At 44.4% G+C, this 23,977-nt stretch overlaps 1 protein-coding gene across 11 annotated transcripts in view; it reads left to right on the forward strand.

The window, feature by feature from the left end:
• ADGRL3 (adhesion G protein-coupled receptor L3) overlaps positions 1-23,977 on the forward strand; it is a 534,652-nt gene that overhangs the window by 330,481 nt on the left and 180,194 nt on the right. For all 11 annotated transcript variants that reach the window (XM_080987086.1, XM_080987079.1, XM_080987081.1 and 8 more), the window contains one exon: positions 15,661-15,741. In XM_080987086.1, coding sequence (XP_080843212.1) covers positions 15,661-15,741 — 81 coding nt within the window. The remainder of the gene's footprint in view (positions 1-15,660; positions 15,742-23,977) is intronic.

Here is a 23,977-nt window from a genome sequence, read left to right on the forward strand (position 1 = left end):
CCCAACAAATAGGGCATAGCTAGGAACTGGAAGGGACCTGGGGTATCTGACCCTGCAAACTCATAACGATATGCCAACAAAGTTGGCATCTGGATTTGCCACAGGATCTGGTCCCTGTGGCTGCGATGTGGTTTGCTCTTGACGGCAAGCAGCTGTTTGGGCAGGGAGGGTGCTATCTGCAAACAAGTGCAGGCCTTCTGCCCAAGGCGCATTTGAGCAAAGCATCGTTGTCCAAGATGAGCTGCAGATAATGGAAGATACTTTGGAAGAGTGGTTTTATCTGGGCGTGATGGATGACAAGGGACATTCATTTGCTTTCTCTTCTGGGTCTGTCCTGTAGCAGATTATTCCTAGGTACCAGTCTGGCCTTGTAGATTTGCTTTTCCCCCTTCATATTGTAGTCTGGAAAATGCCCGACGCAAATCCTGATGATGTTGTGAGTCTGCCCAAAGAGTCAGAGCAGATAACGCTTGTGTCTTAAGCGTTGGCTGCAGGCCACGGATTTCACGTTACATTCTGGTTGGAAGCCAGAAGCATGTCAGTATGTGTAGTGGTCAGTAGATTTCTTTTATATAATATGTGTCTTACTGGTTTCATATAAAACAAACATAGCAATAACCATAAAAAATAACACTCAAATCCCAGCAGGGGAAAAGTCACGAGTCCTTTGTTTCCAATATGAAAGTATCATTTATATCCCAGGGTATCTTTTCAGTGTGATCTTGTGAATCCAGATGATAAATGTGCTTTCTATATACACCAGGCAGAGCAGGGACTTTTTGAGACAGGAGCAGAGAAAGCACTATTTTAAGTCATCCATGAAGATGTTGGCATACTGTGGAGCCATGCAATAACCTTTGTTGTTGTTGTTCAGTCATTTACTCGTGTCCGCCTCTTCGTGACCCCCTGGACCAGAGCACGCCAGGCACTCTTGTCTTCCACTGCCTCCCACAGTTCAGTCAAACTCATGCTGGTAGCTTTGAGAACACTGTCCAACCATCTCGTCCTCTGTCGTCCCCTTCTCCTTGTGCCCTCCATCTTTCCCAACATCAGGGTCTTTTCCAGGGAGTCTTCTCTTCTCCTGAGGTGGCCAAAGTCTTGGAGCCTCAGCTTCAGGATCTGTCCTTCCAGTGAGCACTCAGGGCTGATTTCCTTCAGAATGGATAGGTTTGATCTTCTTGCAGTCCATGGGACTCTTAAGAGTCTCCTCCAGCACCAGAATTCAAAAGCATCCATTCTTCAGCAATCAGCCTTCTTTATGGTCCAGCTCTCACTTCCATACATCACTACTGGGAAAACCATAGCTTTAACTATACAGACCTTTGTTGGCAAGGTGATGTCTCTGCTTTTGAAGATGCTGTCTAAGTTGGTCATAACCTATGGCAGTGCTATTTATCTTAAGATGCATATTTGCCCCAAAGCTCAATTAATTGTAAGCACAAAGTGGCAGAGTTTGCTGCTTGGTGTGCACCATCAGGAATGATAGTCTCACATATTATATGGTTGCACACATTAGTATGCACAAAATATTACACACCAGGTTTCCTAAAGTAGCCAGCACGTAATACAACAACGACTCTGACTGCTTAAATATACTTATGTATTAATACTTATGAAATTATGCTGCAGAAATATAGTGCTGCTAGGGGCTTGACTCTTTTATATGTATATTATACATATAAAATAAGTATTCCTGCATATAATTTTGCACATAATCAGAGAAATGTAGGGCCTCAGAAGGTGATGGACAAAACAGACTTCAAGGATTTTATAGATGCAATTCCTGCATTGCAGGGGGGTTGGATTAAATGACCCTTAGGGTCACTTCCAACTCTACAATTCTATAATTCTAAGTGGGGGTTTTTAAAAAAAAAATCAACAATGCTAGATGCAGGAGGCAGTCTGATATGTTTGGGTCAGAACCCCCAAATTCCATGTATAAATATTTTTAAGACAGATTACAGTACTCAACCATCCATAATGATAGAGTTAATCATTTTGTAATGAGACGTGTCAGTCATGTAGTGAAAAACAAGTATGAAGATGTGATTGATGTTGATTTGTAATATGATTAGTTGAGGTTTTAGGGTTTGTTTTAATAAGGTATGTTACATGCATGATTTTTATGTGGGTTGTTAATTATAATTAGTGTCTATGTCTATTATCTGAATTGCGTTTGTTTATATGTTGCTGTTCTCCTTGAGATCTTCACTGAAATATATTGGGCATTTTAGTACATTTCAGTTCCCTTTTAAAGATTTGCATTGTTTGCTTGCTTGCTTTTGCTTTCATGAGAGTCCTTGCCAGTCAGAATAGGTAATGAAGAGCTAGATTGATCAGTGGTCTGATTTGTTATTTAAAGAGCTTCATACATTCAGTTCAGTCTTAAAGAGGATTTATTTAATAATAATTAAAAGTATAGATGCTCATGAAGAGAGTCTGCTAATCCTTCAACTCTGGGATAATGCCCCTTGTTTAGAGAGAGGTGCAGACAAAAGAAATTTTGCCCAAGAGTAATCTACCTTTGCTCCAGGATCAATACTCAGGTCTAGGAATTGGCCACCTCTGCTGCCAGGTTGTCTCAAACAGCCCGTGAATCTTAATACTGTGTTTACTTAAACTCTGGCAAGGATTTCAACTTAATCTCCACCAAAGAACTTCCTTATGGGGGGCGGGGAATAAAGAGTAATCACTTTGGTGTGGAGCTAAACATTATTGAATGAAATTGTTAGTGAGAATATGGCCCCCATAAAATCATCAGTCTCACGCTACTTTTGCAAGCTGGTCTGTGTATTAGCAAGTCATATAGGCTGAAATGTAATTGGAATGCTGTAAACAAAGCCACAAAAATCAATGCTGTTTAACTTCTCCATTAATGATCTCAAAAGAAGGAACACTGTGAACAGCATACCAATTACCATCAGATTCGTTGTTGAATTGGAACTAGTTGCACCTTAGCAAGAAAAGAGAGAGACACACAAATATTCCAAAGTGATTAGAGTTATGTGTTGGGAATGAAATTAAGTAAACTTCGAAGGCAAAGGGGAAATAAGAACAACATAGGCCACTCATTACAGAGGAAGAAACCTGGTAACTAAAGTGTTATGTACTGAAGTTCTCACCCTGGGCCAGCAGGGGGATACTGTAGATATGCAAATAAGGGATCGAAAGTGACGTTCAGTGATTGGATAGTTTTAGAAAATTGTTACAGTTACATTGTACTGGAGCTCTATATAAGCAGGCTGACTGAACCCTTCAGTTCAGTTCTGTTCTGGCCTCTGAATAAACCAGAGCTGTTTGAAGAATCGCTGTGTCGTCTGATATGTTCACCCACAACTTAGCATAAAGCATATATATTTAGTAAGGTACATGTGTCTAGAGATGACTGTCTCTATGCTGAGCAGTGTACCTGTTGCACTACTTTTTTTGCAATGAACTCTTGAAAAGCACAGCTGTCCTGCTGAAGCTAAGAAAGAGAGAAGGGCAAAAATTCAAATAGAGATGAGGGAATACTTGGCTTAGTGAGTGCAAAGGATCTCAGAATTATAGTCCATCACAAGCTAAACATGAGTCAGCAGTGGGATGCAGCTGCAAAAAAGGCTAATGAGATTTTAAGCTCAATTAATAGAGACATAATTCTGAAGTCACAGGATGTAATTCCATTTAATTCTCTACTAGTCAGACCTCATCTGGAATACTGCCTAGTTCTGGGCGCCACACTTGAAGAAGGATGTAGACAAATTGTAACGGCTCCAGAGAGCGACCGTGAAGATGGTAAAGGTTATTGAGAAAAAGTTCTGAAGGGAAGAGTTGCCACCTTTAAGATGGAGTGTAGAAAACTGAAGGGGTGTAATTGCCCTCTGTGTGACAGCCCTTAAGATATTTGAAGACTGCTAAGGCTTTTGCTGCCCTAGAAGGCACAATTAGATTTAAAAGGCTCATGTTACACTACAGGAAGGTGGATTCTAGTTGAGCATTAGGAGACATTTCTTACTAGTAATAGCACTTCAGCAATGGAGAGTGGGAGAAACTCTCAATTGCCAGATGTCACAGAGCAAGCCGGTCAGTAAATCACACAGTTCAAAGCTGGAGTTAACTCTTTATTAGCGAAACACAATCTTTACAGACTTTACAGAGCACAGCAGCCCTGTAAGTCCCATGAAATCAGTTGCCCCACCACCCTACAGCCATCTAAGTTTCCTCCCCAGGGCTTCTTGCCAGCAATCAGAGACTGTACCTGTGTGCAACTTGTCTTTGCTCTGCCCATTTCTTCCCTCTCCTGGTTCTGGGAGTAAGCAGGGGAGGGGAGCTTGTTGCAGCAAGAGTGGGAAACACCCTCGACTCTTCACCAGCCTGACTCATCTCTGCCTCTTGACCTCCCTCCTCTCCTGCTTCAGCTTCTGCATCTGATTCTAGCCCTCTCTCTGCCACATACTCTCCCAGCTCACTAAGCCTTGTTACCCCTTCAGCTTTTGGCACCTCCTTCCCCCAGTCTTCTCCTTCTCTCTGTGACCACTCACTGATGTCCCACCACCACTCCCCGGACTCTGAGCCTTCTTGCCTTGGGGTTTCCCCAGCTGGTTCCTCCCACCATTACTCCGCTTCCATGACACCAGAGATCTGTGTGTCTTACTCTGGATTTCCAGTATCAAGCAGGGGGTAGACATTTATTATTAGATTTATGAACCGCACCATTCAAGTTCCTTCAATGTGACATCATTGTTGGGGATGAGATAGATGATCATAGGATTTCAAGTAAACCTTCGCCCCAGCACGTTCCAGAACTCAACCCAGTCTTTAATCTGTGCTGCTGGTTTTTTAGTGACACTACATTGGCACGATAGTCTAAACCACTGGTGCAAGGATATTTAGGAGACCTTGGCGTGAAGGGTGGGTAATTGTCATCAACATCTTCCTGGCTGATGAATGAGATTGTTTATATTTCTGTGGTGCCTATATACTGGTGTGGGTTGAAGCAATTTATCCAGAAATCACGAGTGAATCCCACAGCCTTAGAGTCCACAGACTAAGCTATAATAGCAGGACATTTTAATTGACAGAATCTTTGCATTTCTACCCTTAGAATTAGAGGGAATAATTGTCCCCATGCTATTCTTGTTGCTTGGTCTTCTTAGGATCGTTCCTACCTCCAAATGAAGTATTTGTTTCAGTTTCCCCTCATCTCCCGTTCACCCTTCTTCCCACCCCCCACCCCCCGTTTGTGCTGGGGGGGAGAATCCCATCAGTGATCTTTGATACACAATTACAGCCTCTATTTCCTGAGTAAGTCAACTGTGCAGCCCCCATCGTGCTCACACGGGGGTGTCTCACTTACAGAAAGGAGATGAAGGGAGAGAAAAGGAAACCAGAATGAGAAGATGAGATATCCATTTGGGGATTATATCACTTGTTCCTCGATTGCACTGCAGTGCTGCTTGCAAGAGCGTCATGATTAAAGTCAGAATGGGATGTGAAAGAGATAGAGGCAAGTTTTGCATTAGAGGCATACTCGGCTATTCACCTGCCGAGGAGTTGGAGGAAAACCTCTCAGGTCCTCTGCTTTTCTGCCATTGATTTGAGAGTTAGTTAATCTTCTTGTTTCAAAACTAAAATGCCCGTTAGAGAACTAAAATGCCTCTTAAAGTAAATACCAGAAACAAAAGACTTATCATTCTCTTTGCGACTAAAAAGACATAGCTCGACTTGTTGTTGTCATTTAGTCGTTTCGTCGTGTCCGCCTCTTCGTGAGCCCCTGGACCAGAGCACGCCAGGCACTCCTGTCTTCCACTGTCTCCCGCAGTTTGGTCAAACTCATGCTGGTAGCTTCGAGAACACCATCCAACCATCTCATCCTCTGTCGTCCCCTTCTCCTTGTGCCCTCCCTCTTTCCCAACATCAGGGTCTTTTCCAGGGAGTCTTCTCTTCTCATGAGGTGGCCAAAGTATTGGAGCCTCAGCTTCACGATCTGTCCTTCCAGTGAGCACCCAGGGCTAATTTCCTTAAGAATGGATGCGTTTGATCTTCTTGCAGTCCCCGGGACTCTCAAGAGTCTCCTCCAGCACCATAATTTAAAAGCATCAATTCTTCGGCGATCAGCCTTCTTTATGGTCCAGCTCTCACTTCTATACATCACTACTGGGAAAACCATAGCTTTTACTATATGGACCTTTGTTGGCAAGGTGATGTCTCTGCTTTTTAGCTCGACTTACCCTTTCTTATTGTGGATGGCCAAACATTATACTTACATTGGCAAGAAATATGTCTATAGCAGATCGGGACACAGATATCACTGTTTTAATAGCTTCCTTTTTAGCCACAGTTTTACCTGGAATAGTTCCCAACAAACCATCCTTTCAGGGAACAGACAGGGCGAAGCAGAATATCTAAGTGCACACAATCCCAGTGTGACCTCATGACCTCGACAGCGTCACCCTTGTCCTTTTAATTATCCCAGTGACCTGAAATGTTTTATATTGTGATGCCAATAAAGGGATTTGATTTGATATGTCCATAGCTTCATCAGAAATATAACCCCAGTTTAGAAAGGGCAGCATTTCAGGGCTGGGTGAATGATTTGCATGTGAGAGTCCCACTCACATCAGAACTGCTTAAGAGCTGGGGCACACTTTACAGACCTTCTGCAGATTTTGCAGCATCTATTGTGCATCTTTTCAGTGATGGTCTCAAAAATTAACTCAATAGATTATGTACAGTGGTACCTCAGGTTAAGTACTTAATTCGTTCCAAAGGTCCATACTTAACCTGAAACTGTTCTTAACCTGAAGCACCACTTTAGCTAATGGGGCCTCCCACTGCCGCTGTCGCACGATTTCTGTTCTTATCCTGAAGCAAAGTTCTTGACCCGAGGTAATATTTATGGGTTAGCGGAGTCTGTAACCTGAAGCGTATGTAACCTGAAGCGTATGTAATCCGAGGTACCACTGTATCTTCTTTGGTCAGCTTGAGCCCTGTTGGATTTAAATTGGGCAAAGGGGTTCTACATATTTTTGGCTTTTCTTTGCACAATTCAGGTGTATTTTCAGTGAAAGCTACTTTTTGCTGATAGCCAGTGATGGGTAATTTTACTAGGGATGGTCTTGTTTTTTGTTGTTGTTTAGTCGTCTTAGCTGTGTTCGACTCTCTGTGACCCCATGAACCAGAGCATGCCTTGGAAACTCTCACTTTCTTCTCAAAGCTTCTCCCTTTTTTATGTTCATAAAAGTTTTCTTGGAGTTTTCTTGGCAAAATACTGGAGTGGTTTGCCAGTTCCTTCTCCAGGTGGAGAAGGAGAGTTTAGTCTAAACTCTCAGCTATGACCTGTCCATCTTGGGTGGCCCTGCACAGAAAAACTCATAGCTTCTTGGAGCTATTCAAGCCCCTTCACCACGACAAGGCAGTGATCCATGAAGGGGACTAGGGATGTAGTCTATTAAAAAGGAGACATCCCAGATAGTAACAGCCACCCCATTTTTAGACCCCCTAGGCCATAGACTAAAACAGTAATTGATGATAATACAATCAACACAATAGACATTCTCCAGCTTTGACCAGATTTGTTCAGGTCTCAGAAATTCATCCAGACCTGAAATGGAATATTCAGTGGTATTATTTAGGAAATGTTTGCAAGAAGTTCCAGGTGACATTCATCTCTTTCTTTCTTTCTTTCTTTCTTTCTTTCTTTCTTGTTTTACATCCCGCCTATTGATCAAATGATCATCAATGTGGCTTACAGTAGGCTGCAATGATACGAAACCATGCAAAACCCCGTCCGTAACGAAAAGAACTCCACCATCCTTTGTTCCCCAGCGGATGGATGGGGCCACGGCAGGCTTCCCTTCAGTTCTGCAGTCACAGGGCAACTGAATGTTCTTTCTAGCAGAGACGAGGGTGGAAGCAAATGACCTGCAGCTACTCCTTCTCTGGACAATGATGAGGCCAGGCCCATCTTCTCCTTGCTGTGACTCTCTTCCTGGGAGGCAGGGGGTGCAACCTTCCACTGGCCCTTAGGCCTCAGCGTGCCCCTCCCTTCAGCTCCTCTGGCCCAGATCAGCTGGGAACTGGAACCAATTATCCTTGATGTCTGGGAGGGAGAAGCAAGCTCCCTACGGCAGCTCTTTGGGTGACCCCTAAACGCCTAGTGCCCTCAAACCTTATATTTATGTCTAAAATTTGAAACAGATGGTTCATGCGTCAGTCTCACCTTGGTTTCTTAAGAGGATCACAAATGCGCTATAAGCTTTTCAGGGCTCTCACCCCCTTATCTTTCACACAGCGGCTTCCTGGTTCCTCTTTAGTTTTGCCTGTAGCTTGCTGGGATGTGGAAAAAGAAACAGGAAGAGAGAAGAATTTAAAGTGGTTTGTGTGTGTAAAGAACATGTGAGAACAAGGTTTATTCAAAAGTTCTAAATTGATAGTTTACACGCAGCGGTTCTCAACCTGTGGGTCCCCAGATGTTGTTGGACCACAACTCCCATCACCCCTGAGCTCTGGCCTTGCTAGCTAGGGGTGATGGGAGTTGTAGTTCAACAACATCTGGGGACCCACAGGTTGAGAAAGGCTGGCTTACAGGATCATGATAACTGAGTCACAGTATGGGGTGTTAGGGGAGGGATGGTACCTCTGGTGAGGGACATGTCTTGCTCCTTCTGGAGTAGTTTCTTCACCTTTGGTCCCCATCCTGAACTCAGTTCCTGCCTGTGGCTCCTAGAAGCTGTCAGCCTGCAACAGCAGCCACATCCTGGGAAACAGCTTTGACTGGCCAACTAAACCAGGTGAAGGTAGGCAATGGGTCTCAAACCCTCGGTGAGTTAGGGACTTCCCCTGCATGCAAAGATGGGACCCAGCGGACTGAGTAGATGAGACCAATAGTGAGTCCAGTGGTCAAGGAGGTGGTTTCTGCACGTGCTTTAGAGGAAAGTGAGTGGCAGATGGGGCTCATCAACCTGGGAAAGTAGCCCATCTAGGAGAAGGAAAACTCTGATCCTAAACCTCCACTGCCTTGTGGGGTAACTTCAGGAGAAGAAAAGGCTAAGGAGTAAACCCTACACAAATCTGGAGTGGAGTCCCTAAGGCGGTTGGATAGCATCTTGATACACCTCCTTCCGGCAACTCCTACAGCCAAGCTGGTGACAAATATTGCTCTACTTTTGGGTCACATCAGTGATGCCGAGACGGAGGTCTTGTCATCTGGGCAACGCAGGACCTCCATATGCACTGCCCAGGCTTGTGCCCCAGGGAAGTCACTTGGGTGCTGCTAACACAGCAGTTTGACTTCACCCCCGGAGGCACACTCCATTGTCTCTTGAGACAGAGGGTGCCAATGAGCCAAAATAAGTAATAATCATAATCATAATATAATATTATTTATACCCCGCCCATCTGGCTGAGCTTCCCCAGCCACTCTGGGCAGCTTCCAAAAAAATATTAAAATACTGTAATACATAAAACATTAAAAGCTTCCCTAAACAGGGCTGCCTTTCAGATGTCTTCTAAAAGTCTGGTAGTTGTTTTTCTCTTTGACATCTGGTGGGAGGGTGTTCCACAGGGCGGGCGCCACTACCGAGAAGGCCCTCTGCCTGGTTCCCTGTAACTTGGCTTCTCGCAGTGAGGGAACCGCCAGAAGGCCCTCAGAGCTGGATCTCAGTGTCAGGGCAGAACGTTGGAGGTGGAGACACTCCTTCAGGTATACTGGACCGAGGCCGTTTAGGGTGTAGTGTGGTGTAGTGTGGTGTAGTGGTTAAGAGTGGTAGTCTCGTAATCTGGGGAACCGGGTTCGCGTCTCCGCTCCTCCACCTGCAGCTGCTGGGTGACCTTGGGCCAGTCACACTTCTCTGAAGTCTCTCAGCCCCACTCACCTCACAGAGTGTTTGTTGTGGGGGAGGAAGGGAAAGGAGAATGTCAGCCGCTTTGAGACTCCTTAAAGGGAGTGAAAGGCGGGATATCAAATCCAAACTCTTCTTCTTCTTCTTTAAAGGTCAGCACCAACACTTTGACTTGTGCCCGGAAACGTACAAGCAAAGTGTACAAGCAAAGCTGGGATTTGAATTCCTGAGCTTTTGGTTGATTATTCTGTCAAGGTAGTGAAGTAATTAATGCATCCCCTACCTGGTGCTGCTAATTTCAAAAGCAACTGCAGTGCCAAGGAGTACATTATAGCAGATTTCTTGCAGACATTATTTTTCAGTGCATTATGAATGCATTATAGCCCACAAAAGCGGTTGTATGTGGGACATTTCTGAAAGTCGTTTTTTAAAAAATCCCAGCTACAACAACAGCAGGTCCGCGCTCTAGATGATGCTCACTGGGAAACAGCTTAGAGCAACAACAACACATTTCAGTGGGGAACAATATTAATTACTTCCAATATGCCTCACAAGAGGAAGTAACTCGTTTTTATTATAGCACAAATATTATTTGGAATAGGAAGGTTACTCTAACTGTTACCACAATCTACGTATCATTAACTTAACCTGTATAGAAAAGAGATTAACAGCAGTGTAAATTGTTATGGAAAACCTGTGAGTGATAACTGCATATTTTTAATGCAAATAAGTTTCTGCCTACAGCTCTTTCTCTAGCACACTGGGGAACTGAAATTATGTATTTAACAAAATAAGAAACTTTGCTGTGGTTCTGAGCCTTGAAAATAACTGCTTATTGCAACAAGGTTTACCATCTATCAATTATCCACTACTCTCATGTTTTTTATCGGACTGCCATTAATTGGTCTCATGGTAGATACATGTATATTATTAATTTTAAAATAAAACAGAGGCAAAAACATGCCAATATTGCTTCTGCGAGGAAGCAGACATATTTTTCAGACTCAGCAGTCACATGTGTATGCCCAGTTTAAATTTTGAAGTGAGAATTTTGCCAGTATCCCAGTGCTTGCAGAGGGAGCCACCTGGTGGAAACTTTGTGCAAGGCCTATTCCTTTACTTGCGGAACATTTCAATGCTGTGGTTAGATGAGGGGTCATTAACCTTTCTGGGCCTGTGGGCACATGTCAGGAGCGGCTGTCAGGAGCAGGTCAGCAATAAATCACACGGCATCAGTGAAGTTAACTCTTTATCCAAGGAAACAAGGTCAACTCAAGAGGCCGGGTCTAATGAGCACAGCTACTTGTCCTGGTGGATCTTGCCCCTATGAGGCAGTCGTGGGGACTGAAGGTCCCCGCCACCCCACAGTTCCCTCAGTCTCCTCCTCTCCTGGGTCCTTCCCAAGCAATCTGAGACTCCGTTGCCATGCATGCCTGCTTTGCTTCTCCCTCTTCATACCTCTTCTGGTTCTGGGAGACCAGAGGGAAGGGGAGCTGGTCGCAGCAGGAGGGGGAGACCCCCTGGCTTCTTCACAAGAAATAATGAATAATAATAGTTCCTTTTTAACCAGGCCTTTGGTTGATATGATTGACATCCTATGCCCTTGTAAAATGTGGTTCTTTGGGGGGGGGCAGTTATTGGGTTGTTTTTATTTTGATTATGTATATTGAGGTTTTATATTTTGATTTTGTTCTGTGAACCACCCTGAGACCTCCGGGTATAGGGCAGTATCATCATCATCATCCTGCCCCTCTGCCTCTTGGCCCCTCTCCTCTCCAGCCTCCACTTTGGGACTGATCTCTGCCACAGACTCTCCCAGCTGACTAAGCCATGTTATATCGTCAGCGTCTGATCCCTACATTCCCAGCCTGCTCCCTCTTCTCCCCCTGACCACTCATCATTGTCCCACCACCTATCCCAAGGCTCCGAGCCGCTTTCCCTTGGGGGTTCCCCAGCTGGAGCCTCCCAACCCTCCAGCCGATCCATGTCATCACATATGGAGGGAAACGATCATGGCTACCACCTTCCCTTGCAACTGCCTCTGTGCACGCTGCAACTGTGGTATATATGCTGAGATGCCCATGCTCCACAACCACGTACTCATACCCTGCAACCAGACATTCAGACACGAACATGTATGCACCTAAGGTAAAGGTAAAGGGACCCCTGACCATTAGGTCCAGTCACCGACGACTCTGGGGTTGCAGCGCTCATCTCGCTTTACTGGCCGAGGGAGCCGGCGTACAGCTTCCGGGTCATGTGGCCAGCATGACTAAGCCGCTTCTGGTGAACCAGAGCAGCGCACGGAAACACCGTTTACCTTCCCGCCAGAGTGGTACCTATTTATCTACTTGCACTTTGGCGTGCTTTCGAACTGCTAGGTTGGCAGGAGCAGGGACCGAGCAATGGGAGCTCACCCCGTTGCGGGGATTCGAACCGCCAACCTTCTGATCGGCAAGTCCTAGGCTCTGTGGTTTAGCCCACAGTGCCACCCGCGTCCCTTATGTATGCACCTACACATGCCCTATTAAGCATCTAAGTCTTCCTATATTGCTAGAGGAATGCTAGTGTAAAGGAGGTTAAACAGTGGGAGATTACGGTTGCTTCTGACGCAGCAGGAATAAGACTGGTATTGGCATTGCTGGTAATTATATTTCAGTGCGCTTGTAAGATGGTGAAGGGTCCTAGGAGAAGGGCCCCTCCTAATAAAAAACTGTTTAGCTATTCTATCTGTTACTGATCTAAGCAACAAACAGCCTTGAGTGTTGACTGTCACTGTTTGAGGACAGAGGAACCTCCTAAAGCAGGGCTCGGCAACCTAAGGCCCAGGGGCCACAAGTGGCCCATGGGGGTCGTTTTACCAGACCACAAGCTGCCCCCAAACCAAGCCACCCACTTGGTGAGTCCCGGCGCAGTGCAGTGCAGGGACTCACTTCCACGGCTCCGGAAATTGTGTATGCGCATGCGCAGATGCCGGAAATCGCGTCTGCTCACCCAGGCAAGGTAAGCCTTGCTGACCCCTGTCTTAAAGTGATGGACATTCCTTTGTTAGAAGTTTTTAAAGGAGAGGTTGGCTGGCCACTTCTCAGGAGTGGATTTCCTGCAATGGGAGGGATTTGTTGGAAGTCGAGGTGCAGCTCAGCTTTCAAAGAAAAGTTCGCATGGGGCTAAAACACAGTAAGGGAGCTCCAGGTTCTTACACTGCCTCTGAGGCTTTAAAAAAAAAATCTCTGTGCTGACCTGTCCCTTGATCTTGAGACTGATATTCTCAGGCTGCATCCTCTCTAAATCCCACCTCCCTCTCACACTTCCCTGTGGGACCTCGAACTACGAAATCGTCTTGGATCGATCTCTCCAAGCGGGCAAGCGTGGCCGCCTTGGTTTTGTGCACCTTGATGTGGTTTAGAACTCTAAAAAGTTTCTATCCCACCCAGGTCATAGACTTCCTATAATAAACACATTGTTGTGTCGCGCGTCGAGGTCCTCCAGGCCACCCCAATAACTCACACATCAATTTTTGTTTAAGGTTTTTGGCATGAGTTTGGCCACAACTTTATTTAAATACACACACGTGAGTGGTTGCTTAGGCACTGGTTACGACTATCTGTCCTTGCTCCAGGGACAGAACTGACTTCCGGATTCCAGCGGAAGCCAGTCAGGGAGAACCATATTGGGGAGAAATGAAGCTGGGCATCAGTCCCCCATCTCTCACCCTCATGCCCCCTGGGGCTTGCACGGCCCAAGTCCGATGCCAGGGACTAGGACGAAAGGGATGGCAAGCCCCTGGGTTCCTTTAACAGAATTCTCTTTCCGCACCACCATTGGAGGGGTAGGCACTTACCCCTCCACCAACCAATTTGAACCAATGCCTAACCGCCAACCTTACAAGTTGTGACGATTTGCTACGCAGTAGGCAAAAACCAAATGGCACCAGCCAATCAGCCAAATGGACAAAATTCCTACCAGGCCGCTGCCCCAAGGCAGACGACCCCATGACAGGCATAGCAAGGTCAGAGGACAATGACCCCCCCCCCCTTTTCAGGAAGGGTGGGCGGGTGATCCGGTGCATGCAGCCCAAGAGAAGGCCCCAGGCTGCGAGCCCTGTATTGAAGACCTGTGACCCCTCCCACACTTTAGCAACATAACATTCTCCCCAGCAGCACTCCTTGCCCATTCACGGCATGTGGCCAATTTGCCCAACAACAGTGGGGTGGCCTTTTTGGCCCCCACCGCAACACGTGCTCTCTATTATGGAGAACACGCTTTTCCACAAGCAGCATCTTGCGTGTGAGACTGCAACAGAAAAGTCTAACCAGATTCGCAAGCCAATAGCCTCCATGCACTGCACACTGAATTTTCCCCCATCCCAAGAGAACTGAACAAGATTGCCTTTGAGTTCCCTTTCAGTGCCTAAATAAAAATGTCTGTGCGGGCGGAAGGTCACTTCCAATTCTATAACGCTGTGTAGCATAAAAATAATGTTGGTAAAACACCAACACAATCAATATAAGCAATCACTTTAAACCTGTTGCAACATATTTACAAGTCAGCCTATCAGTCAAAGGCTTATCTAACTAAAATGGCCAGTTTGGTGAAAGGTCATCAGCTGCTGAGACTTGGGAATGCATACATATAAATCTTCCTTTTTTTTTGTTCCGCTTGTTCCCAGATATTTCTTTGGTGTTTTTTCTTTTGTTTAATTCTAATGATAACTGGTTTGGTTAATGCCAGAACAACATTATCTGTAGCTTTTTAATATGTTTGACATTCTTAAAAATAAAAGTGTCCTTTTTCTGTTTCCTTATCACTTGTATTAATTGCCAGGGTTTCTTAAACCAAGATTGATAACATAGATGATAGTAGGAAGATCTGTCTTCCTTTCTTTTTTTCCTTTTAAATTAATATTCTATATTAATTTTTTAACATGGAAAACAAACATCGTATTTCCAAAATAGGAATTGTAAAACACCGAAAATTGGAATTTGCATGGTAGTAGCGTACACAATAACAGGTTTGAAGTTAAGCCAATATAACACACAAAATCATAAAAGAATATGACAAACTAATGAACCTACAAATAATATATGCTAAATCACAAAACACATAAAAAATGAAACAATTTTTAGTCTACGGTATGTTGTGTTTTCGTTATGTCCCTCATATTTCCCTTCCATAAAATCCCTCTTTGATCTTGTTGTATGTATTTATACCATTTAATCTTTTTGCCGAAATGCCAGTGAATATCTTCTAGTCATTATTCAGCAGTGATACAGGTCTGTAGGAAATCATGAAAGATTTTATAGATTGATGATAAACTTTCACAGCCTGGCACCATATTCTCATTCGAAGCCTTAATGACTTATTTCACTATTAGAGGTGGGCTCATTCAATAGTTCCTGATCTCCCTCAGTTAATTTTGGAATATTTATTTCAGATATAAACTTCAATATTACGCCTTTATTGAGGTTATTTGATTTCTATAATATAGACTAATATTTTAAGGATTCTACCGACTTCTTCCCTGAAGTTTTGACTGTATCATTTTCCAACTTTAGTTGAGGAATTTCCCCCTTTCGTTGTTACTTTTAGTTGAAATGCAAGTAGCGGGCTCTGCTTATTCCATTTGTATTTTATTTGTTTACCTAAATTAGTTGATTAAGACATTTTGTGTGTTTCTGAAAGTCCCTTTTCAGGGATATTCAGTTTATCCAGACCTGTTAAAATAGGTTGATGCCTTATATTATTTCTCTGGTGCACTATAGTCTTCCTCTGATTTATTAATCTCTACCAACAGTTCACATTCAAATACTAGACATTCATCCATTTTGTTTTTCCACAGGGCAGGTACACCACGGCCAAGTTTCCTACCTGGTTCCTCCAATTCACCTGGACTCGGATCTCGAGAGGCAATCATTTAAGGGTGAGTTAGCAGCGTAATAATTCTTGGGTGAAAGCATTCATGGACTCAGCACAGTTTGGCTACATTACTGACCCCACGAAGGGTATTCTGTCCCAAGTGGGTTGCAATTTAACAGGTTTGAAGCAGACCAGGCTCATTCTTTGCCTTGGATGCATCCGTCACGTTCTCTGAGTTGCAGCGTTATTTGGAACCAATCCGCCAGATCTATATCCCACTTGGGAAAAGCTCCGAAAGAAAAACCTCCAAAAATATAAACAGAATATATCTGGTATATAGCGCATTCTTTGTTGGTTTGCTTGGAGTCAGGAGAGATGTGAAGTGCCCCATTCATCGCAAGGCACTGCTAAAGAAGTGGCAACAATGGGGACATGAAGGGCACCCACTTCCTGTTCCAGCTTGTACTCCAAGGGGGGTAAATGTACCGTATTTTTTGCTCTATAAGACTCACTTTTTCCCTCCTAAAAAGTAAGGGGAAATGTGTGTGCGTCTTATGGAGCGAAAAATACGGTAATTCTTGGTTGCAGTTCCTCTCCCTTTCATTCAAAATCAGGAAGTGGCAGAAGAAGAAGCCGAGATGAATAAAGGCAGCGACAGCCTCTCCACCTCCACAAGTCTGTTTTGCTTTTGTTTTTTAAATGACAATACACCTTTTTTTAAAAAAATACCTCCGTTAAAGTAGTGAGAAACAAAGGAAAGAGTAAGGAGGTTGTAAACCGTGGGAAGCTTTTCATATTTGAGATACTTGGAAGAAGGTGAAGAGAAAAATACAGGCAAAATGAACTTTGCTAAATCTTAGCCTCAGTCTCCCCCTTTAGTCAAGAATCCGGTTATTATTTTGGGGCTTGTTTGGGATCTGTTATCACTGGCATTATTGACCTCACTTATGAGGTGTTCCAATCTCCATTGCACAAGGCTCCTTATTATGTGTAAATGTTTGTATTCCACAAAGGGGTGGTTCTTATTTTTCCTGGTCTGTATAAGGTGATATGGACTTTATTTGCGCTGGTACAGTTTTTGTGCTGATTGATTTTCGTTTTGATTCCATTCCTATTTTATTGGTTTTGAATGTGTGAACCACCAAGAGGACCTGGTTAATTGGATGGCATATAAATGACAAAAATAAATGCATGTTTTGAGCAGCTGGTAGGAATTCCTCTGGAGGCTGCAGTTTCATTTGTTGTTTACAGGGGACTTAAATGCTACTTTTGGCAGTGATTAATTGGTGGTCTCCCTGTGACTCTTGGATTCATGTGGAATGATTAATCTTGCCTTTTGTCACCAGGCAAGTCACAGGATCAACATGTTGATAGGTATGGTTTTAGGCTTTAGCCATTGGTTTCTAAGCATAATTGGTAAGCCTTGAATTGTCAGCCCCCCAGGGAATGGCAGAGAGTTCTATATCTTGGTATCCAGTTGTGAGGCAGTCTGCTTGATTGCGTTGTGGTCTCTTTAGATTGACCTCATTTTAATGCCAAGTTTTGAAACGGATTCGCAGCCAGTGATCACCAAACATCTATTACTGGGTTGCTCTTTGGACTAACTGTGTTGCAGCTAGAGGAGAAAATGGGTGGTGAGAATGTGTTAAATATTGCAGGAAGGAGGTGGATGAGATGATGGTTATTATTACTACTACTACCCTGCCCATCTGGCTGGGTTTCCCTAGCCACTCTGGGGGGCACCCAACAGAATATTAAAAAAATGTCAAAACATCAAACATTAAAACTTCTCTAAACAGGGCTGCCTTCAGGTGTCTTCTAAAAGTCAGATAGTTGTTTATTTCCTTGACATCCGATGGGAGGGCGTTCCACAGGGCAGGCGCCACCACCGAGAAGGCCCTCTGCCTGGTTCCCTGTAACCTCACTTCTCGCAGTGAGGGAACCTCCAGAAGACCCTCGGAGCTGGACATCAGTGTCCGGGCTGAACGATGGGGGTGGAGATGCTCCTTCAGGTATACTGGGCCGAGGCCGTTTAGGGCTTTAAAGGTCAGCACCAGCACTTTGAATTGCGCTCGGAAATGTACAGGGACCCCATATTAGTGCCAATGTAGCTAATATGCTTCAAGCAGAGGATTTATTTTGGATCTCAGAAGGGATTTGGATTTGGTGGATGATCTTTTGAGCTTCCACCACCTACTGCCTCTGTGCTCAAGGCTCCTTGGAGCAGGGGAATAAAGTTCTATGTTTATATATTGTTGTAAACCACTGTGATATATTTTTATGATACAGCGATAATACAAATATATATATTTAAAATAAATAGCAAGTAAATAAACAAGCCATGGGTGGCCCTAAAGCCTTGCAGAGGTCTCAGCTGGAACACTTACAAAAGTTCAACCTGTTTCAGACCAGGCAATGAGATCAATTGTTCCATTGCTGCAGTCACACGATTTGCTTCTGGGAATTACTTATGTGTAACACAGCTACTGGTTTGGGGGGGGGGTGAGTTTAAGCAATTCTTCAAGGATATATATATATAGTTACACGCCACCCCAGTCTTCATGAGTGGTGTGAAATTCCAGGGGTTCCCGGCACTTAGGCAGGGCTGTGTTTGCGTTGAGAAGGTGAAGGAACAGCAGAGACTGGTGTCTTTCTGAAATATGGTTTATTATCTCAATATTTGCACCTGTTAAGTCTACAGTGGAGGGAATGCAGAACGTTATGCAGTGGTTCCTCAGGTTACAAACACTTTGGGTTACAGACTCCGCTAACCCGGAAGTAGTACCACGGGTTAAGAACTTTACTTCAGGATGAGAACAGAAATTGTGTGGCAGCAGCAGGAGGCCCCATTAGCTAAAGTGGTACCTCAGGTTAAGAACAGTTTCAGGTTAAGAACGGACCTCCGGAACGAATTAAGTACGTAACCAGAGATACCACTGTACCCCAAGAATGTCTCGGCTTCAGCAAGCTTCGTTCCAAAGCAGCAGTCAGTCACGGCTCCCAGTCTTGCAGTGCAGCCTCCTCCAGCCAGAGCCAAGATAGTACAGTGGTACCTCGGGTTACATACGATTCAGGTTACAGACTCTGCTAACCCAGAAATAGTGCTTCAGGTTAAGAACTTTGCTTCAGGATGAGAACAGAAATTGTGCTCCGGCGGTGCGGCGGCAGCAGGAGGCCCCATTAGCTAAAGTGGTGCTTCAGGTTAAGAACAGTTTCAGGTTAAGAACGGACCTCCGGAACGAATTAAGTTCTTGACCTGAGGTACCACTGTACAGTCATACCTCTTGTTACGTTTGCTTCGGGTTACGTCTTTTCAGGTTGCGTCCTGCAGCAACCTGGAAGTACCGGAAAGGGTTATTTCCAGGTTTCGCCGCTCACGCATGCGCAGACGCTCAAAATGACGTCACACGCATGCACAGAAGCGGCGAATTGCGACCCGCAGGCGCGGGTTCCGTTCTGCTCATGTTGCGAACGGGGCTCCGGAACGGATCCCGTTTGCAACCAGAGGTACCACTGTACTGACATCTGGGCCCCGCACAGAGTTCTAGCCTGTCCAGCAGCTCATGGAGGTCTGACCTTTGTCATCCTTCTTCCCAGTGTACCTCTCCCAAAACCCAAGCCTTCTACAAGATGACACTTTTTCCTATCACCTGACACCCCTTCCCGCCACCTTGGCAACCCCTAGCTTTCTGCAGCCCTGAGACCCTTCCTTGATGCTCTATAATCACCAGCAATCAGCAGCTTTGTCTGTGAATGGCTTTGCTCTTAACTGGTTTGCATACGCCAGCCCACAGATTTCTTGTCTGGTACAGTTTTTCAATCATAGAATTGAGTTGGAAGGGCCCACGAGGATCATCTAGTCCAACCCCCCGCAATGCAGGAATCTTTTGACAAATGTGGGACTTGAACCCTTGTCCCTGTTGGGGGGTCTCTCTCCTCAAAAACTCTCTCTCTCTCTCTCTCTCTCTCTCTCTCTCACACACACACACACACACACTAAAAGGCTTGTCTTTTGGGGGTAGGGTAAAGCTAAATTAACCTTCTGGCAGCTTGCCATGATAAATTCAGTCATGGCCTTGAAAATGATATATTGGAACTTCGTTGAGAACCAACAAGGGCACTCTGCAGTTTCAACTAGACGGGGAATGATGAGGCAAGACGCAACATGGCCTTGCACGGGAGTCACAACTTGCATTAAGTATTTACAAAAAGGATGTACAATGGTATAATCTATTCTGTATCTCAGGGGCTGCCCTACTCTTGGCAAAATTACTGTTTTCCTTCTACCATTTAAACTAGTATTACTGAATATGACTTATATGTTGCTCATTTTGTAGGCAAAAATGGGATTCTGCTGAAAAGCAGATATATTCCCACACAACAATTTTATTTTTTAAAAATCGTCATCGGTGCGCCACACCCCTCAGAAATTGCATCTGTGTATGTGCAGACGTATGGATTTTTTTAGTAGGTTCCCGTACTTACCTGAGCAGTTTCCTGGATGCTCACCTTCCAGCTCCAGAGGAGGCTGTGGTTTTATTGAATAATTTGTGTGTATAAAAAGGTAAAGGACCCCTGACCATTAGGTCCAGTCGTGACCGACTCTGGGGTTGCGCCGCTCATCTCGCTTTACTGGCCGAGGGAGCCGGAGTACAGCTTCCGAGTCATGTGGTCAGCATGACTAAGCTGCTTCTGGCGAACCAGAGCAGCGCACGGAAACGCCGTTTACCTTCCCACCGGAGTGGTACCTATTTATCTACTTGCACTTTGACGTGCTTTCGAACTGCTAGGTGGGCAGGAGCAGGGACCGAGCAACGGGAGCTCACCCAGTCTCACGGGGATTCGAACCACCAACCTTCTGACCGGCAAGTCCTAGGCTCTGTGGTTTAACCCACAGCACCACCCGCGTCCCTAATTTGTGTGTATAGATGCCTCCAATGATACCCCATGATGAGAGAACCTTGAGGTCTTGTTTACAGACGATACCCAAGGCTAACAGGTCTTCTGCCAAGCGATCACTCCTTACGCCTCCGCAGAAGATCGTTGCTGAAGTGGTTCTCAGGTCTTCCACTTGGTAACGCTCTTTAACCATCTCCAGGAGATTACAATTTCCTGTGTAGTTTTGGACTTTGGGGGCATGAACCCTCCGCAGGTCCACCTGTTCGCCTACCACTTGTGCGTCGGTTATATTTGCGGTTTGTCCAATACTCACCACTATGTCAGGCTTCCTCAGTCCTTGTCTTTGTGAGCTGTCATTCTGTTGTGTCACCCAACCGTGCTTTATTTGGAGCAGAAGTTTATTTGGGCTTTTTGGAGTGTTTTAAGGATGATATATTTTGAATAGTCTCCATTTCTGTCCTCTTTGTGTGTGACCTCTCCGCACAATTCCTGTGTTTTCTCAAAAATCAACCTACAATATTTTTCTCTTTATAAGTCTAGGTTGTGAACTTTGAAAATTCAGGAAAGTGTTATAATCTGTAGGTTTTCTTTGTCACAGTTCTGTAATTTTCCTGTCTTACTAATGCTCTTAATGTGCAGATAATTTCAATTTGTTTCACTGAAAAACATTTCAAATCTGATACTGGAGTCTCTGAGACTGTCAGTTAAAAAGAAAGAAAGAATTTAACCTAGTAGTATCGCTATCCCAAATGAGAAATATCACCAATATAATGTCATGATTTCAAAACATAAGGATTATCTCTAGGGGAAATAAAACTTCAAAGACTCCTGTATGTTAATTTGCTTCTGCTGGTACCATTACAAAGCCCTTAGCTTTAGCTTCAATCCCTTTTAATCTGCCTGTAAAAATGAACAGTGGGAAAAAAACACAATTTCAACACAGGGCAAGATTAGCCAGTTCCGTTAGAAAGTACATAAGAGGGTGCAATTGTCCAGCCACTTGTCCAGTGACCTCTTAATCATTTCCAGACCCTCTCATTGTGGAATGCAAGTACAAAGAAAGAGCAGCCTTCAGATGTAACCAGCACTGTATCCCTTACTAAAACAATGGAAGTTATTGATTTTCACAAAACCATTGAGTTGGCCATCTCAATGCAAGCCATTGTCAAAGTGGTGGGAACCGTATTTTTCCGTCTATAAGACGCCCCCATGTATGAGACACCCCCTATTTGGGGGGACTCAGATTTAAGAAAATGGGTGGAGATGGCCCAGTGTATAAGACGCCCCCTAATTTTTGACATTATTTTTTAGGGGAAAAACCTAGTCTTATACATGGAAAAATACAGTATGTCATTGCACCTCCAAACTGAGGCTGTGCAAGGGAAACTGAGAAGGAAAAGAAGCAACAAGTTGGACGGTGGCCTTGTAGGAGAATAAAACAAACAAGCGTTTGTGTCTTTTCTGTCTCTGGCTACCAATGGCAACCATTTCCCGCATGCCAAAGAAAGCTTGTCTCTGCTTCCTGTAGAATTAATATGTTTACGAATAAGCACTAGCAATCCCATAAAATAGTGTCAATGGTATGTTTGCTTGACTAGAAATAGGTTTAAACTGGTGTTTAATAGCGCAACTAATAGGGGCAACTAATCTTTTTAAATATTCTTAATTAATGGGAAGTACCGAAATAGAGTCAACATTAATTGTGAGTGCTGATTCAGCATCCGGCTTTCTTAAGTGATTTACAGGATTCACTATGTTTCCGTACGGAGCAGTGGTTTGAAGTAATTACCTTGTAATGTAGGATGACACTAATGTGCTAGTAAACTAGTGGAGTTTACACACAGCTTACGTGCCAGCATCATTGCACAGAAAGACACGGAAAATGCATTGCAGGCATAAATAATGCAGGTAAACATCAGTTGTAGTGAATTTTCACAACCTTTCCTCCCCCTTTTTTAAGCAGCAGTTACACGTAAATCCGCCAACAGGAACAGTTCTCTTTTTGTATTGGTGGAACATGCTGTCATTTAATGAGAGAACAAATGGGAAGTAAGGATAGGAATAGAAAACTTTCTGTTTCACAGAAAATTGAATCAAGGGATGAAGAAGTTTTCCAGTTTGGTGTGATTTCCATGCTACCCGCCACTATCAGTAACAATTTGACCTCTTTGAGGAAGACTTGATCCTGGGTGTCCATAGAGATTGATAGAAGGGTTAATGGTGGATCAAGCAGAGTTGGCCTCTTGCACTATATCTGAGCTATCTCCAAATGCACGTCTCTCTCCCACGAGGGAAGAGAAATTCACTATTCTACAGAGTGTGGAGAGATTATTCTTGGAGTGGAGCTCTATTGGAGTGAAATGGCATCTATTCAGTAGCTTCGAAAATGGCCGACAGATTACCTCAAATCCATTGGGTTAGGCTGAAAAACGAAATTAAGAACTGTGTTTATGTAACGGTTTTATATAGGAATGCTAGCTGTGAAAAAGCAAATTCTGAAAACGGTCATCCATTACAAGGCTGTTTAAATGCTTTTTTGAGCTGGCACTATCTTCATTTAATTATGGGGTCTGAGAGACTCTTTGGATCAGAGTTGGGGATGGTGCGGTTGCTGAATGAAGGAAGAGAGGGAAGGGAGATTTACCTGATGTTCTACAACTTATCCTTGAGGATCCTGACCAAATCTGTAAAGTAATTATCTCCTTCTGTAGGCCTTGGAAACTTTGTTTGTTCTTCTTTAAACACGTAGCATAATATTTCCCAGGGCTGCTGATGTGTCTGGAGGAATGTGTAAGATCTTTGGGGACTGTAACTGTCAGGAACATCCCTTGCTGTTTCTTAAACGTCAGTGTAGATGATGCCTTACTGAACTGGGTAATCAAAACGACAATTCTTGCAAGTTCTACCCTTTTGCTATTTGAATTCTGAGCGTTACCAGGAGATTAAAAGAGTTATGATCGAGTATGTGAGGCCTCAGAGAGTGTGCTTTAGAATCAGAAAAACCATCTGTTACCTTTTTATTCTGTTTTACTTCTCTGGCATCTTTAATGTAGCTCTTGTTGGACTACAACTCCCATCATCCAGTGGCGGAGCGTGGCAGAGGACGGGGGCAGTTGCCCCTGGAGCAAAATTTAGGGACGCAAAATTTCAACACGCAGTGCTGCCTCAATACAGCTGTGTGATTCTGCCACTGGGCTCCACTGAAAATGGCTTCTGCATGCAAACCAGGAAGTGACCTCTGCAGGCAATGGAATGACTCTTTTCTTATCTCTGCAGTCGCGGTCTTCCGGGTGACGCGGACACTGCTAGGCAGTTGTATGCGCATGCATGCTCTGTCCGTTTCCCTCCATCCCACCACCTCTCTGTGCAGCCCTGGGTACTGACAACCCATGCTAGGCCAC

Source organism: Podarcis pityusensis (assembly GCF_964106645.2).
Source record: "Podarcis pityusensis genome assembly, chromosome: 17".
In the NCBI taxonomy this organism is placed as follows: Eukaryota; Metazoa; Chordata; class Lepidosauria; order Squamata; family Lacertidae; genus Podarcis; species Podarcis pityusensis.